The 18,217-nt window shown below is 40.3% G+C and overlaps 1 protein-coding gene across 12 annotated transcripts in view; it reads left to right on the top strand.

The window, feature by feature from the left end:
- Positions 1–18,217, top strand: part of FRMPD4 (FERM and PDZ domain containing 4) — a 900,683-nt gene that overhangs the window by 836,304 nt on the left and 46,162 nt on the right. For all 12 annotated transcript variants that reach the window (XM_012435175.2, XM_021674826.2, XM_064364515.1 and 9 more), the window contains 2 exons: positions 15,211–15,315; positions 17,699–17,806. In XM_012435175.2, coding sequence (XP_012290598.1) covers positions 15,211–15,315; positions 17,699–17,806 — 213 coding nt within the window. The remainder of the gene's footprint in view (positions 1–15,210; positions 15,316–17,698; positions 17,807–18,217) is intronic.

Here is an 18,217-nt window from a genome sequence, read left to right as displayed (position 1 = left end):
GTTTCTTCTGCCTACTCCAGGAAAACCATGACGATGAACAACAGCAGAGAAAAATAACATGCACTCACAATATGGGTTCAAAAATCTTGACTGTTTGTACTTTGTACTCCATGTTAGCAAAGTCATTCACTGAAGAGAAAAGGAAGTAAAACATTTTCTAAAGTTCTTGAAAGACACCAGCTGTTCCAGTCCTATGCAACAGTCACATCTAGAAATGACACCAAACTCAAGACCTATGGTTTCCAGCTTAGAAACTCAAATTTCATGAGACTATCTAATTGTAGGAGGTCGATGCACAATTGTTATTCTTAACCCCATCTAAATAATTTGGTAGAGAACTGGATATTTTAGGAAATCCTGCTTTAAGAGTAGATATTATATGATATATGACTGTCAGAGTTCGACGTCAGCCACCATGGTTAGGAGGGTAGAAAGTGATTTAAAAACTAGACAGTTCTTGTGATTTTTTTTAAAAACAACTTTATCATGGTATAATCTGCCTACTACAAAATTCATCCGTTTTCAATGTACAATTCAATGGTCTTCATAAAATGTACTGAGGTATGCAACAATCACCCCATCCAATTTCAGAACATTTCCATCTCCCCAATAAGATCCCTGTTTCCATTTACAATTAATCCCTGTTCCCACACTCAGTCCTAAGCAACCACTAATTTCCTTTCTATTTCTATAGACTTGCCACTGCTTGCGAATTTCATACGTTGTCAGTTGAACTAAAAATTGCTGAGGCAAATTTCTTCAGGTTTTTCCCAAAATGGTTCCTGTCAGTCTGGCCTTCCTATGAAGTGGCAGCGATTCCAACCTGCTTAAGCTCCTGTTTTCTTCCCCATAGAGTTGGAGCATTTCTACATCAATTAAAGGGCTCTGGTATTTGCTGATCTCCATCTTCTGACCAAACTCTTCATTTCCCCTGTCCCAGAATTTTTCCCCTAAACACTGTGGGCTAGGCATTTTAGACAGGAAATAATAAGTATTCAGGTTTCTGGTAAGACCACACATAGAACTAGCCAAGACAACAAGTTATGCCATCTAGGATGTAACTATGTATATTTATATTAAAAACTCAGTTTAATATTGATTGTTACTGTTAACTCCATCTCTTTGATAGAACTTGTGCTTGTGCACACGTGCACACACACACACAAGCACACACACACACACAGACGCACATTGGGATTTGAAAGCTAAGGAGGCCCCAGGATGGAACAGAACCATGACTTGAGATCTAGCTCCCAGCACTATAACGAACAAGTCAGCAGTGACTACCATAGCTGCTCAGAACTTTGGTCTCCTCATCTGTCTGATTCTGAGATTCTTCCATGTGCTTCTATATAAAGTACAGCTGGGCTGTTTTTAGATTTTTTGATTAACCAAATTGTCATTTTGACTTACTTCAAATCTATCCACATTTCTTGATTTATTTGCAGTGGACAAATTCATTTGGGTAAAGCTGATGTAAATGTCTATAATAAGCAATGAACAACTATAAATTGAGATTGAACAACTGTGAATTCATGATGGAACTTCACGTTTGCATTGTCCTTCCTGAATTTTCTTTCTACATTTTATAACCTATTAGAAGTGTAAGATCAGGACTTTTGTTCGTTTGTTTGTTTTTTGTGTGTTTCTTTGTTTTGCAACGTGGGATACTGTTTTACCTCATGCAGTAAACTTAGAAAAAGAAAGAAGAATTTTACACGTAAGTTTATGGTTGTGTCTTGTGGCTTTACTTGCTGTTTGCCATTTGAGTCTGTATGACTTGTTATTCATTTTAATAGTGATTACTATCAGGGAATCTTGGCACTTCCTTTTAACAGATAATCTGGAATTTTCTGGGAGTTCTGGTGGCTGTCGTTGTGCTACATTGAAAGGCAACACTTAGCCACAATATTTAGGAGCAAAGTGTTACATGTTCTTATAGCCAACAGCTGTACCTCTGTTCCAGTGTCACTTTCCGCCTGCCCAATCACTGCGGATAAATTCTCATCTTTGACTTTCCTTTGACCAATCTCCTTTGAGAAATGACTCCAGTCCGACCACCTCCTTGGCCTCGCTAAATAAATCCTTCTCACCTTTGAAGTCTCAGGCCAAATTCTAAATGCTACCTCAGGGTTTTTCAACCTTGGTATTGTTGACATTTGAACTTGAGAGTTCTCTGTTGTGGGGACCTGTCCTGTGCATCGCAGGATGTTTAGCAGCATCCCTGGGCCTGTACCTGCTAGATGCCAGTAGCACCCTCTCCCCAAGTTGTGACAAACCAGAATGTCTCCAAACATTACCAAATGTCCCTTGGGAGCAGAATTACCCCCAGCTGAGAACCAGTGTCCCACCTAAGCCTTCCCTTTACTGTTCAAATCCAAAGTTGCTTTTCTCTCCTCCAAGTTGTAGAAGTTGAAATAAAAGAATTAAAACCCCAAAGTTACATAAATAAATATATCAGACATGGAGAGGAGAGCAGATGGGAAAAGAAAAGAAAGACTGCAATCTTTTACTTATATTTTTCCGTTTGGATTTTACTACAAGCAAGTTGCTTTTTAAAAAAAAAAAAATTATTGAGTTTCATTTATTTGCTAAACATCTTCCCGGCAATCAGGATTGACAAACAGAAACAGATGACCCAGCAGACCAAAAGAAAGTTCATAAGTTCTACTTTTATACAAACAATAAAAATTAGCATTTTAATTTCTTTTGCAACTTGCTGGACGGCATATTTTATGTTGTATTTCTTCTGCATAAGGTCCAATAAAGACAGCCAACGTTTATACCTCCTCGCCACATTTCACATGTCCAAGGCACCCCACCATGGCCTACTCACAGAAATTGATTTTCAGTGAGGCCCAAGTTAAGGGGAAATGGGGTGAGAGTCTTAGGATCCCTGAAATTCTTTGATAAGAAGTAATTCTTAATAGGTTACTGCCTCGTTTTTTGAAGTAAGTATTATGGTAGGCTTTCCCCACCACTTCCATTTTCACTTTTTTCTTGGGAAAAAAAAGTACAAAGTGGAAGTACAGAAGGAAATACGGATGCAGAAAAATGTGTTGACAGACCTTTCCCCAAGAGACAACCAGTGTAAACATTTTGACCTATTTCCTTCCAGTCTTTTTTTCTATGCCTTAGTTGAAATCATACTGTACATATAATTTTATTCTGCCTCTTTTACTAAATATATCATAAACATTTCATATGTCATCAAAAACTCTTTATAAGTATTATTTAAATGGCTGCAAAACATTACGATGAACCAAGATTTCCTTAACCAACCCCATGTCATTAGGCCTTTCATATCGTCTTTAATGTTTTGCTATTATAAAAAAACTCTGCAAAGAAAATCTCTGTGTATAAGTCTTAATCTGTAGTTAATATTTCCCCAGGATGGAATGTTAGAAGGGGAATTTCTGGATTACTCATGGGTTTTTGTTTGTTTGGCTCTGATACATCATCTTCTTTCCTTGTATTGTTTGTTTTCTCTTTTTTGTTGTTTTTTTTCACTTTGATCTCCCCGATTTAGTTTGAAGAGTACTTTGTATGTACTTTTTTAAAAAAATTTTGTATTATACTTTAAGTTCTGGGGTACATGTGCGGATCTTGCAGGATTGTTACATGGGTATACACATGCCATGTTGGTTTGCTGTCTCCATCCCCCCGTCACCTACGTTAGGTATTTCTCCTAATGTTATCCCTCCGCAACATCCCCCCCCGCTATTACTCCCCGAGCCCCCCACCCCCCAACAGACCCCAGTGTGTGATGTTCCCCTCCCTGTGCCCATGTGTTCTCATTGTTCAACACTCACTTATGAGTGAGAACATGCGGTGTTTGGTTTTCTGTTCTTGTGTTAGTTTGCTGAGAATGATGGTTTCCAGATTCATCTATGTCCTTGCAAAGGACATGAACTCATCCTTTTTTATGGCTGCATAGTATTCCATGGTGTATATGTGCCAATTTTCTTTATCCAGTCTATCCTTTTTGGGCATTTGGGTTGGTTCCAAGTCTTTGCTATTGTAAACAGTGCTGCAATGAACATATATGTGCATGTGTCTTTATAATAGAATGATTTCTAATCCTTTGGGTATATACCCAGGAATGGGATTGCTGGGTGAAATGGTATTTCTATTTCTAGATCCTTGAGAAATCGCCACACTGTCTTTCACAATGGCTGAACTAATTTACACTGCCACCAACAGTGAGAGTGTTCCTATTTCTCCACATCCTCTCCAGCATCTGTTGTCTCCAGATTTTTTAATGATCTAACTGGCATGAGATGGTATCTCAATGTGGTTTTGATTTGCATTTCTCTAATGACCAGTGATGATGAGCATTTTTTCATATGTTTGTTGGTCACATAAATATCTTCTTTAGAAAAGTGCCTGTTCATATCCTTAGCCCACTTTTTGATGGAGTTGTTTGTTTTTTTCTGGTAAATTTGTTTTAGTTCTTGTAGACTCTGGATATTAGCCCTTTGTCAGATGGGTAGCTTGCAAAAAATTTTTCCCATTCTGCTGGTTGCCAGTTCACTCTAATGATTGTTTCATTTGCTGTGCAATGAACATACATGTGCATGTGTCTTTATAATAGAATGATTTATAGTTTAATTAGATCCCATTTGTCAATTTTGGCTTTTGTTGCCATTGCTTTTGGTGTTTTAGTCACGAAGTCCTTGCTTATGCCTTTGTCCTGAATGGTATTGACTACCTTTTCTTCTAGGGTTTTTATGGTGTTAGGTCTTATGTTTAAATCTTTAATCCATCTGGAGTTAATTTTTGTATAAGGGGTAAGGAATGGGTCCAGTTTCAGCTTTCTGCACATGGCTAACCAGTTTTCCCAACATCATTTATTAACAGGGAATCCTTTCACCATTGCTTGTTTTTGTCAGGTTTGTCAAAGATCAGATGGTTGTAGGTGTGTGGTGTTACTTCCCAGGCCTCTGTTCCGTTCCATTGGTCTATATCTCTGTTTTGGTATCAGTACCATGCTGTTTTGATTACTGTAGCCTTGTAGTATAGTTTGAAGTCAGGTAGCATGATGCCTCCAGCTTTGTTCTTTTTGCTTAGGATTGTCTTGGCTATGTGGTCTCTTTTTTGGTTACATATGAAGTTTAAGGTGGTTTTTTCCAGTTCTGCGAAGAAAGTCAATGATAGCTTGAGGGGAATAGCATTGAATCTATAAATTACTTTGGGCAGTATGGTCATTTTCATGGTATTGATTCTTCCTAACCTAGAGCATGGAATGTTTTTCCATCTGTTTGTGTCCTCTCTTACTTCCTTGAGCAGTGGTTTGTAGTTCTCCTTGAAGAGGTCCTTCACATCCTATGTTAGTTGTATTTCTAGGTATTTTATTCCCTTTGTAGCAATTGTGAATTGGAGTTTGCTCATGATTTGGCTCTCTGTTTGTCTTTTATTGATGTATAGGAATGTTTGTGATTTTTGCACATTGATTTTTGTATCCTGAGACTTTGCTGAAGTTATTTTTGCACATTGATTTTGTATCCTGAGACTTTGCTGAAGTTGCTTATCATCTTAAGGAGATTTTGGGCTAAGAAGATGGGGTCTTCTAAATATACCATCATGTCATCTGCAAATAGAGACAATTTGACTTTCTCTTTTCCTAATTTCTTTTTCTTTTATTTCTTTTTCTTGCCTGATTGCTCTGGCTAACACTTCCAATGTTATGTTGAATGGGAGTGGTGAGAGAGGGCACCCTTGTCTAGTGCCAGATTTCAAAGAGAATGCTTCCAATTTTTGCCCATTCAGTATGATCCTGGCTGTGGGTTTGTTGTAAATAGCATTTATAATTTTGATATATGTTCCACCAATATCTAGTTTATTGAGAGTTTTTAGCATAAAGAGCTGTTAATTTTATTGAAGGCCTTCTCTGCATCTATTGAAATGATCATGTGGTTTTTGTCTTTGGTTCTGTTTATGTGGTGAATTACGTTTATAAATTTGCGTATATTGAACCAGCCTTGCATCCCCAGGATGAAGCCTACTTGATTGTGATGGATAAGCTTTTTGACCTGCTGTTGCATTCGGTTTGTCATTATTTTATTGACAATTTTTGCATGGATGTTCATCATGGATATTGGCCTGAAGTTTTATTTTTTTATTTGTGTCTCTGCCAGGTTTTGGTATCAGGATTGATGTTGGTCCTATAAAATGAGTTAGGGAAGATTCCCTCTTTTTGTATTGTTTGGAATAGTTTCAGAAGGAATGGTACAGCTCCTCTGTACCTCTGGTAGAATTCAGTTCTGAACCCATCTGGACCTGGACTTTTTTTGGTTGGTAGGCTATTAATTGCTGCCTCAACTTCAGACCTTGTTATTAGTCTGTTCAGGGATTCAACTTATTCCTGGTTTAGTTTTGGGAGGGTGTAAGTGTCCAGGAATTTATCCATTTCTTCTAAATTTACTGGTTTATGTGCATAGAGTTGTTTGTAGTAATCTCTGATGGTAGTTTGTATTTCTGTGGAATTGGTGGTGATATCCCCTTTATCATTTTTTATTGCATCTATTCCATTCTTGTCTCTTTTCTTTTGTATTAGTCTGGCTAGCAGTCTGTCTATTTTGTTAATCTTTTGAAAAACCAGCTCCTTGGATTTATTGATTTTTTTTGAAGGGCTTTTTGTGTGTCTATCTCCTTCAGTTCTGCTCTGATCTTAGTTATTTCTTGTCTTGTGCCAGCTTTTGAATTTGTTTGATCTTGCTCCTCTAGTTCTTTTAATTTTGACAATAGGGTGTCAATTTTAGATCTTTCCTTGCTTCTCATGTGGTCATTTAGTGCTATAAATTTCCCTCTAGACACTGCTTTAATTGTGTCCCAGAGATTCTGGTATGTTATGTGTTCATTCTCATTGGTTTTGAAGAACATCTTTATTTCTGCCTTCATTCATTATTTATCTAGTAGTCATTCAGGAGCAGGTTGTTCAGTTTCCATATAGTTGTGCAGCTTGGGGTGAGTTTCTTAATCCTGAGTTCTAATTTAATTGTACTGTGGTCTAAGAGACTGGTTGTTATGATTTCTGTTCTGTTGCATTTGCTGAGGAGTGATTTACTTCCAATTATGTGGTCAATTTTAGAGTAAGTGCAATGTGATACTGAGAAGAATGTATATTCTGTGGATTTGGGGTGGAGAGTTCTGTAGATGTCTATTAGGTCCTCTTGGTCCAGATCTGAGTTCAAGTCCTGTATATACTTGTTAATTTTCTGTCTCGTTGATCTGTCTAATATTGACAGTGGAGTGTTAAAGTCTCCCACTATTATTGTGTGGGAGTCTAAGTTTCTCTGTAGGCTGTTAAGAACTTGCTTTATGTATCTAGGTGTTCCTGTATTGGGTGTGTATATATTTAGGATCGTTAGCTCTTCTTGATGCATTGATCCCTTTACCACTATGTAATGCCCTTCTTTGTCTCTTTTGATCTTTGTTGGTTTAAAGTCTATTTTATCAGAGACTAGGATTGCAACCTCTGCTTTTTTTCGCTCTCCATTTGCTTGGTAAATCTTCCTCCATCCCTTTATTTTGAGTCTGTGTGTGTCTTTGCACGTGAGATGGGTCTCCTAAATACAGCACACCGATGGGTCTTGACTTTTTATCCAATTTGTCAGTGTGTGTCTTTTGATTGGGGCATTTAGCCCATTTACATTTAAGGTTAATATTATTATGTGTGAATTTGATCCTGCCATTTTGATACTAGCTGGTTGTTTTGCCTGTTAGCTGATGCAGTTTCTTCATTGTATTGATGGTCTTTACCATTTGGTACTTTTTTGTGGTGGCTGGTACTGGTTGTTCCTTTCCATGTTTAGTGCTTCCTTCAGGAGGTCTTGTAAGGCAGGCCTGGTGGTGATGACCTCTCTCAGCAGTTGCTTGTCCATAAATGATTTTATTTCTTCTTCACTTTTGAAGCTTAAATTTGACTGGATATGAAACTCTGGGTTGAAAGTTCCTTTCTATAAGTATGTTGAATATTGGCCCCCACTATCTTCTGGTTTGTAGGGTTCTGCCAAGAGATCCGCTGTGAGTCTAATGGGCTTCCCTTTGTGGGTAACCCGACTTTGCTCTCTGGTTGCCCTTAGCAGTTTTTCCTTCATTTCAACCCTGGTGAATCTGATGATTATGTGCCTTGGGGTTGCTCTTCTCGAGAAATATCTTTGTGGTGTTCTCTGTATTTACTGGATTTGAATGTTGGCCTGCCTTGCTAGGTTGGGGAAGTTCTCCTGGGTAATATCCTGAAGAGTGTTTTCCAGCTTGAATTCATTCTCCCTGTCACATTCAGGTACACCACTCAAACACAGATTAGGTCTTTTTACATAAGGCCATATGTGTTGGAGGCTTTGTTCATTTCTTTGCACTGTTTTTTCTCTCATCTTGCCTTCTCGTTTTATTTCATTGAGGTGATCTTCAGTCTCTGATATCCTTTCTTCTGCTTGATTGATTCAGCTATTGAAACTTGTGTGTGCTTCATGAAATTCTCATGCTGTGTTTTTCAGCTCCATCAAGTCGTTTATGTTCTTCTCTAAGTTGGTTATTCTAGTTAGCATTTTGTCTAACCTTTTTTCAAGGTTCTGAGTTTCTTTGCGTTGGTTTAGAACATGCTCCTTTAGCTCAGAGAAGTTTGTCACTACTCACCTTCTGAAGCCTGCTTATGTCAGTTCATCAAACTCATTCTCCATCCAGTTTTGTTCCCTTGCTGGTGAGGAGTTGTGAACTCTTGGAGGAGGAGAGGTGTTCTGGTTTTTGGTGTTTGCATCCTTTTTGCGCTGGTTTCTTCCCATCTTCGTGTATTTATCTACCTTTGGTCTTTGAAGTTGGTGACATTTGGATCAGGTCTCTGAGTGGACATCCTTTATGTTGATGTTGTAGCTATTTCTTTCTGTTTTTTAGTTTTCCTTCTAACAGTCAGGGTCCTCTGCTGCAGGACTGCTGGAGGTCCACTCCAGACCCTGCTTGCCTGGGGATCACCTGCAAGGGCTGTAGAACAGCAAGGATTGCTGCCTGTTTCTTCCTCTGTTAGCTTTGTCAGCCACAGCTCTCCTGTCTGAGATGACTCTTTGGACATATAGGGGTCAGGGAGCTACTTGTCAGCCAGAGCTCTCCTGTATGAGATGACTCTTTGGCTATACAGGGGTCAGGGAGCCCTTTGAGGAGGCAGTCTATCCCTTATCAGAGCTCAACTGCTGTGCTGGGAGCTCTGTTGCTCCCTTCAGAGCTGCTGGGCAGGGACGTTTAAGTCTGCTACAGTGGAACTCACAACCGCCCCTTTTCCCAGGTGCTCTGTCCCAGGAAGGTGTGGCTTTATTTATAAGTCCCTGACAGGCTGCTGCCTTTTTTCAGAGATGCCCTGCCCAGCGAGGAGGGAGTCTAGTCACAGTCTGCCTGTAGAGGCGTTGTTGAGCTGCCACAGGCTCCCCCCCAGCTGCTGTGTATACTTCTTTGTGCTTTTGTTTACACAGATAAGGTTAGCGCTGTCTCAGTAATAGCAGACGCCCCTCCCCCCCATGGAGCTTGACCATCCAGGGTCAAGCTCAAACTGCTGTGCTGGCTGTGAAAATCCCAAACCAGTTCACATTCAGTTTGCTGGTCACCATGGAGGTAGGACCCATGGAGCCAGATCACCTGGCTCCCCACCTTCAGCCCCCTTTCTCTCAGGGGTAAGGGTGACTCTGTCTCACAGATGCTCCAAGTGCTCATCAAAACGGCTGCTGAATCGGCTGCTCACATTTGCCCTGGAAACCCGTGGTGCCTGTCAGCAGATGGGAATCTTTGGGTCTGTGTGCTGCAAAGACCTCGGGAGAAGCACAGCATCCGAACTGGAGCTCTGGAGTGGCTGCAAATGTCCCCAGTGGCCTCCGTTGGGTAACAGGGAGGGCCCTCCGGCCCGTTGCACTTCCTGGGTGAAGCAGCATCCCACCCTGCCTCGGTTTGCCCTCCTTGGGCTATACCCACTGTCCAACCAGTCCCATTGAGATGAACCTGAGACCTCGGTTGGAAATGTGGAGATCACTCACATTTCCACCTTCTACATCACTCTTGCTGGGAACTGTGCTCTGGAGCTGTTCCTATTTGGCCATCTTGGCGGAAGTCCCTGGAATACCTCCTTGTACTGTTATCCTTTTTTGTTATAGATCTTTCATTGGCCAGCTCCTTCCTTTTTCCCTTTGGCTCTGCTTTACACAGTATCCAAGTCTAGAATTCCCAAGCCTGTCTTACCTGAGAAAGAGAGTATTTAAGAGTTTTTATAACTTCTCATCATACAACCCCAACTCCATGGGACTTGGACTAAGTCATTCTCTCAGTTCTGGTGTCCCGTGAGTTACCATAATTCATATTCCTTTAGGTTTCTTCTAGTCCAAAGAGCTGAGGGACATGCTTTCCTCCCTCCCACTTCCTAACTACATTTTACTGTGCTCCACACAGCTGAGAGAGGCTACACACCTCCTCAAGGAAACCCCAGTGTAGCACATTCTATCAGAGCCCAGACCATATGTCATGCTGAGCATGTCAGCCCAATTTCCAATGGAGAACACCTATGAGCCTTGTCTGTGGGCTCTTTCTGGCCCCAGGAGCATGCCCATGGAGCAGGCCACAAGTGCTGAGGAATTATCACTCCCAGAAAGGCTGTGTTTTGTGTTCTGTTATGTGGTGGTCAGTCAGGTGTAGCCACAAGAGAACACAGAAGAGGCGTAGGAAAAAGAAGTTTTTTAAACTCACAAGTCCTAGAGAGACTGCATCCCAAGAGGAGGGGTCACATGGGAGGGAGCACTGATGGAGCAGGCTCAACCAAGCAGGTGGGGAGTAGACAGAGAGGGGAGAGCCTGTGGGCAAGTGCCTTAATCAGGGGGTCAGGGTGAAACACACAAGAAAAGTGCAAGGGAATTTCACTGGTGTGTTTAAATGTTACTAAGTCACAGTCAAGGGAGGGTGGGTAGAGGAACTTGTGGCAGGGACCAACTTTATCACACTGGTACACGTGGTTGCCTGGGCAGGGTGCTCACAACCTATTTGTGGGGATGTTGAGGCAGCAGGAAAATATGAATTTTGAAAATTTACAATACAAGGAGACACTCCATCAGTGATTGACAGAAACTGGTGGATAAATACCCCAGCTCCGTCTCTCCTCAGACAGTATAATTCTGAGGCATGGGGTCTGTCTTGTTTCCCAGAGGTTCCCAGCAAGAATAAGCTCCAGTTACCTATAGTGGTACCTTAGTAACAGAGAATGCTTTACTGGCTTATTCTCCCTTCCTGCCTGCCTTCTCCACTCACCTACCTGGGATTCCTGTGAGCACCTCCCAAATCAGCTACCTGCTTGTGAATCTTTGTCTTTAAAAATTTACATTTTGGGGACTCCAAACTAAGCCAACCAGTGATAACTGTAGGCTAGTCCTCACCAAATGTTCACTCAATATTTGCTGTATAAGAAGTACTGTAGAGCTCTAGGAATTGCAAGTTCAAGACCTTGTACTTCAATTTCAGAAATTAATCTTATTTGTGTGATTTTTTTCAAACTATGTTCTAGTAACTTCTAAGAGCATCCAAAAGCATCAGGAGCATTCCACACAATATTGTGGCCATCTTAGCAACAGGAAATTTTGAGAAAGTACAGGGGTTGGTTAGGGGCCTGATAATCTTAAAATTAATTAACAGTAGGAGAATCTAAATGGTAATTACTTGTTATTTCCACCACAGGATATGAAGTGCTTGTGATCAACACCTACAGGTTGCTAAGAATTCATTCAGCAGGCTTTCAAGTGGTACATGTTGTATGTTTTTTGAGAAGCAAAGATAAATCTGAGTTTATCTTTGCTGTCATGACTGGTTTACATTATCCCATATACCACAAGTTACTCTAGCCAATGGAGTAAGCCAGTACTTTGTTGATTCTCATTAAGTAACTTTCAGACTTGGAAAGCCTTTGTGGTTGTTATCAAAATGTAGTTTTCAAAATATTTGTCAATTTTATGAAATAGTCACAAACCCAGAACAACAAAAAAAAAGTACTTGTTATGAATTCTTAGTTAGAAGTTTATCCCAAGTCTGTTGACTTCAAATTGTGTATAAAATAACATTTACTAGGTCGGGCGCGGTGGCTCAAACCTGTAATTCCAGCACTTTGGGAGGCCAAAGTGGGCAGATCTCAAGGTCAGGAGTTTTCCACCAGCCTGGGCAACATGGTGAAACCCTGTCTCTCCTAAAAATATAAAAAGTAGCCGGGCGTGGTGGCACATGCCTGTAATCCCAGCTACTCGGGAGGCTGAGGTAGGAGAATTGCTTGAACCCAGGAGGCAGAGGTTGCAGTGAGCTGAGATCACACCATTGCACTCCAGCCTGGGCAACAGAGCAAGACCCTGTCTCAAAAAAATAATAACAATTTAATATTTACTTAACAACCTTGGCCATTTAGTTTCCTTTCTGGTCTTCCTAAATTACCATGTTTCTCATTGTGGCATGGTAAATAGAAGTTACATGAGATGGGCATGCTGCATATAGCTAGAGAGAGGAGACAGCACATAAGGTTATTTGCCCCTAAAGTGAATAGCATCATATTTGCTGGTCTTAGCATGGCTAGTAAATATGGGGCTATTTCCTTTGGGGCAAATAACCTTATGTGTTTTCATGACCCCTGAAAACATCATCACACTCTAAAGTTATATCAAATGATATGCATCTGAAAACGCTATACTTTTTATTGAAGCAAGGAATTAGGTAGAACACTTTAGAAGTATATGACAAAATATTAAATTTAAAAATTGAGATGCATAGAGGAACAAACCTCACTATGTGGCACACTGAACACGTGAAATACTTCATTCCCAAACGATGCTGGAGAAGTGGGGTGTGACTGCATTGAAACATCTAATTAGTAGTGTCTGTTCTGGGTAGCTTTACTGCAGTCGCTTCACTTGTGCTCAACTCATTGTGCCAATGTAAATACCGCCTGCTTAAAATCATTACAGGAGAATAATGTTTTCCCTTCAGCTAAAAAAATGGCACATCCAAAGCAAATGAACTCACCACTGTATGATTTGCTCGTTAATTATTACTAAAGTTGGCCTATAATTACGAAGATACTGATGAGAACACCCTGTCACATCACTTCAGCTCTGCAGCAGGACTTTTACAAGTCACGTTGAGCATGTTTAAAGCTATCCTTTTGATTTCTTGCTTTCATTTGTTTGTTGTCTTTTTGTTTTTTTTAAAGAGAGCAGCCATTCTCTTAAAACATCTTGCATAAATGGATTAATTCAAGCTCTGGTGGGCAAATTATCCATCTATGCCGTCTTCAAAGACACTACTCATAGCAAGGATGGGATAAGTGTGGAAGGGAACTTTAGAAATAATAGGATTCTCTTGGTATTAAAGCAAAAACTCCATCCAGAAACACACACACATACACACACACACACACCCCCCACACACACACCCCACACACACACCTTTTATCATACTTTTTTCAACAGCTTTTTTATTATAGTAATATATACATAACATAAAATGTACCATTTAACCATTTTAAAGTGTACAATTTAGTGGCATTGAGTACATTCAAAATGTTGTACAACCATTGCCACTCCCTAGTTCCACAATTTTTTCATCACCCTTAAAAGAAACCCGGTATTCATTAAGCATCACTCCTCATTCCCTCATTCTCCCCGCCCCCAGGCCCTGGAAACTACTCATCCACTTTCTGTCCCTATAGAGTTGCCTATTCTGGACATTTCATGTAATGGAATCATACAATATGTGGCGTTTTGTGTCTGCTGTCTTTCACTTAGCATAATATTTTCCAGGTTCATCCATGTTGTAGCATGTGTCAGAACTTCATTCCTTTTTATGGTTGAATAATATTTCATTGTACAGATGGACTACATTTGATTTATCTATTTCATCATGTTGCTTTTAAAATTTAATTGATCTTTGATCAATTTAATTTGATCTTTGATATTTGTATTCGACAAGGATGAGAGTCCTTTTTAAAATTCATTTTGCTTGAAAATCAAAGTATGGGTCACCCTGGTTGGCTTTGGTGCCTCTAGATTGGTACAATAAATAGAGGGTTAAGCCTCTGTGTTGTTTCTAGAGTCAGTTACTGGAATTCTTTATGCAACAGTCTCAATGTCTTAAGACTATATAGTATGGAAAACTTGAGTTTGAACCATAGGCCATTGCCAATTTGACCATTTTGGTTTATAAAATAACAATCCTACGATTCAAACTATTTACCTCTGTATTAGGTTTCATAGAGAATGTAGTTCTTTTTAAAAGTAAACAAATGACGCCTGCAACATAGTAAAAAATCTACTAGATGTGAGTTCCCTTCCCTTTAGGCTTCCTGAAAATTATGTAGCAATGATGATTCTCAGATAAAGTGACTTTGCCAAGATCATTCTGCAAGGGGTGCCCCAGTATCACCTTCTAAGCAGGTTCTCCCATTGTACTTCCAATTTCTGAGGAAGAATTGTGCCACATGGCCCCTCTTTCCAATAAAAGAAGGGAGAGGATCATAAAGCACAAAGAGCACATAAGATGAGGAAGAATATGAAGTCAACTTTCAATTGTTAGGAAAGGTCTCGTCTCTACCCTGCCCAATAAGATCACAGGATGACAGGTTACCAAGAAGAGGCTAAAACTCACATAAAGCATGAGGGCTTCAGAGACAGAGAGAGAGACTGTGTGTGTGTGTGTGCGCGCGCGCGCACATGCATGTGTGTATTTGTCTGCTCACATACCTATATGTCCTTAATGTGAATTACAGTGGGATTATGAATCATTTTAGGACTATCAGTGACTCTTCTCCACCTCATTAAAATAGATGATTAATGATCAACTCATCATAAACCCAACATTAGATTTGATAGCACCTCACCTTGCACGCTGTGCTCAAAGCTCTGTATTGGAAGAAGAGTTGTGTGCTTTTGCAGCCATTGTTTTAAAAGATCCCTGGAAATGTGCTCAGTTAAAACATGGAACATGGTGGTGGTAGTTCTGATCTGGTGATTAAATCAAACTTACTAACTTATAGGCCTGACAGAGTTTTGACTGCATCTATAATATGCATTTTGTCCTTGAATCGGGCATGTACCAAGCATTTTATTTTTTAGCAAAATTTTGCATACCTGGGAGGATAAAGATGAAAAACAACTGTTACAAGGTTTGCATTATGTTACCAGTAATCAGATAAAATGTTTTCTTTTCTTCTAGTCTCCCAAATCAGCATTTATTAGTGCTGCAAAAAAGGCAAGATTAAAGTCCAATCCAGTCAAAGTACGCTTCTCTGAGGAGGTCATCATCAACGGCCAAGTGTCGGTGAGTTTACAGCCGCCTGCTCTGTGACTCAGGGAGAGTCAAGGAGGCGGAAGCTTTGCCCTCAAAGTCAGTAGTCCCACTGGGATGATGGATCTGAAATTGGTTGTTGTTTTTACAGAGGTGTCAAATCTCAAGGTTGTAAAAGCCTTGAGAGATCATCAGGTTCGGCCTGAATCTCCTCTAGCATGGTCAGAATATGTGGTAGTCCAGGATTTCATAGAATCCTTCCAGTGTCAGAGACGTCACTACTTTGCAGAGGAGTTCGTATGATTTGGGATCACTGACACTGCCTCATTCAGACTAGTAAAATGTGTGTCTTTGAAACTTCCACCTATTTCTTCCCATTCCGCTAACTAAGCATTCTTCCATATGACAGTGCTTTATGTATTTTTGAGAAAGGTATTTTGTTTCCCCTTTTACTTCGCTAGAAAAGCCTAATGTTTCAACTAATCAGTCGAAGAAGTTAAAATGATGGAAAGATTTTGTGTCTGCAACCAGAACTAAAGAAATACTGCCCACATCTCCATAAATAGGTCCTGATAGAAATCCTGATTACTTAGGCACTTAAATGATCTTCAAAATGAATAATGCATTTATCAACAGGATGTTTTCTTTTCAACTTTTTCTCCTAAAAATATACTGAAATGTTTTTAGTTTTTATAAAATTATTATCCAAGGCACTAATAATTTTTGGACCTTTGAAATGCCAAAGCATTGGTGATCTGTTGATATTGTTTAAGGAAATCCACAAAGATAAAATCTCACCTACGATATGTTCATTATTAGTCACCAACTCTTCTCCGAGGTTGGTTCTGGATCTGAATCTGCAGATGTAGGCCTGTACATCCTGGGCAAGGCACTCACACTCCAAGTGTCTTTGAATCAAAACTTACTGACCTAGGGTTGCTCTACTTGGGGTCCAGCTATTGTGATGCTCGTGGGAAAGGCTGGAAGCTGTGGCTGTGCTGCCCTGTGAACATGGCCTGTTCTGTGCCCCTCAATGGGTCATGTCACTCTGGATGCACGGTCACTGTACATTATTAATTTGCAACAAGACTGTCCCAGCTGAAGGATGGAAGGTACAGAGGAATCAATATATAGCAGAAAGTCATCTGAAACTTACCTTTTCTGCCCAGAGCTTTCAAGCATGTAATTGGGCAACCAGGTAGTTTATGCATCTTTAGAAAGAATATGATTCTAGAAGCTGCTAGAGCAGTGTCAGTTCATCCGTGGATATAGCAGGACTCCTGCAAGGCAGCTGATGTGTGAGGACAGCTCTGAGGTGGATGGCAGCGATGTTCAGTCACATGTGTGCTCCTCAGACTTCGTGACTGTCTTTATTTCCAGTTTACCCTTGCTCTTCTGAGTCACTGAGTGCCATTTCTTCTGGACTGGGATTCAGACTTATTCAGTGAATTAGGAGCAGGACTTTGCAGGAGGTCCACAGGAGCAGAAAGGAGAGGGAGGAAGTTCAGGGAAAGAAACTGGAAGTGAAAGGCAGGAGGCCCATTATGGAAGTACTTAGGGACTGAATTCTCTCTGACACTAGCAAATGCCTGTACATCTTGCCTTCAGTTCCCTCATGTGCAAAACGAGGGATGTGTGCACTCATGACTGCTGAGTTCTCCTCAACTCCTGGGACTTTATGACCAACTATGTGTGAATAACTCAGCTCACTCCTGGGATTTATAGGACTCATTCAGTGTGCCTTCTTCCTCCCTCTTTCTTCTCTCTCACCTCTCACTACTTCCAAAGGAATACCATTTCTGTTGTTTCCTTTTTGTCATGTTTCTAGCTGGCCTCTTTTTTTGAGTTATTTCTAGATTATGATCTTGTTTGTTATAGACAATGTTTTACTCTCTTAACACAATAAGCCATTCCTTCTATTTTCCCTTGGAGTTTAAGAAGCATCCCTAACTGGGTGAAAATAGTTTCACAAAATAACTTTATACTTGAAGTGTATTGATGCTCGTGACTCACCATCATGATACTGCCAGGCACCAACAGTACCCTATCAAACAGCGTCATTGCTGGTCTTGGTTCTGTTGAAGGCGTCCTGCCCTGCTTAGGTCTGGGCTTGTAGTTCCAAATGTCAAAGCCTAATTACGGAAGAATCACGTCTATAATCGTGTTTGCCAGTGGTGATCTTGAGCTAAAAAAAAAAAAAACTCATCTGATTGACTTTCTGATGAGCAAATGTATTTTGCTATGAGCAACTGAACTCACATGTCACCAAAGGAATGCCTTGGTTGGCCTTAGAGAGTTTGTTTTTTAATGCCATGCTTCGAATAAAGTATAGATGTGCTGTGCTGCTACTGCAAAGAGAATAGTTCTAATTTGATCGACTTACGCCCCCCCCCCCGCCACTTATTTTGTTAAACAGGAAACTGTTAAGGACAACTCGCTTCTTTTTATGCCAAATGTTTTGAAAGTCTATCTGGAAAATGGGCAGACCAAATCATTTCGCTTTGACTGCAGCACTTCCATTAAGGTAAGATGAGCAGCTAAACTCTGTCCCTGGACTCTTTCAGGTACATGCAGGATACTGTGAGCCATTTGTAGCAGCATCTTCCTTCAGAACTATCCCTTTATTTCTGCAATTTTGTTGATTTCCTCCGTACAATGTAGTCTGTCAATACTTAAAACCAAACAAAAACCAAAAGCTTAAACTAAGAAGGTTCTGCTCTTTTCTCTCTCTCGGTGCTGCAAAACAATATAATGCGCTGTCAGTGAAGAAACACTAGAGCTAGTCATTTTAATGCAACTGCAGATTAATTAAAATAGTGTGACTATCACCAAGAACCCTTGGCACCCTGCCCAAAGCCAGCATGATTTCTCAGCAATTTCAGCTGCTCAGAAGATTAAGATGTTAGCTATTAATTGAATATCTGCTCCTTTGGTG

The sequence above is a fragment of the Aotus nancymaae genome, unplaced genomic scaffold, assembly GCF_030222135.1.
Source record: "Aotus nancymaae isolate 86718 unplaced genomic scaffold, 86718_ANA_hifiasm-v0.15.2.pri h1tg000058l, whole genome shotgun sequence".
NCBI classification, from domain to species: Eukaryota; Metazoa; Chordata; class Mammalia; order Primates; family Aotidae; genus Aotus; species Aotus nancymaae.
This window is presented reverse-complemented; position numbering and strand designations above follow the sequence as displayed.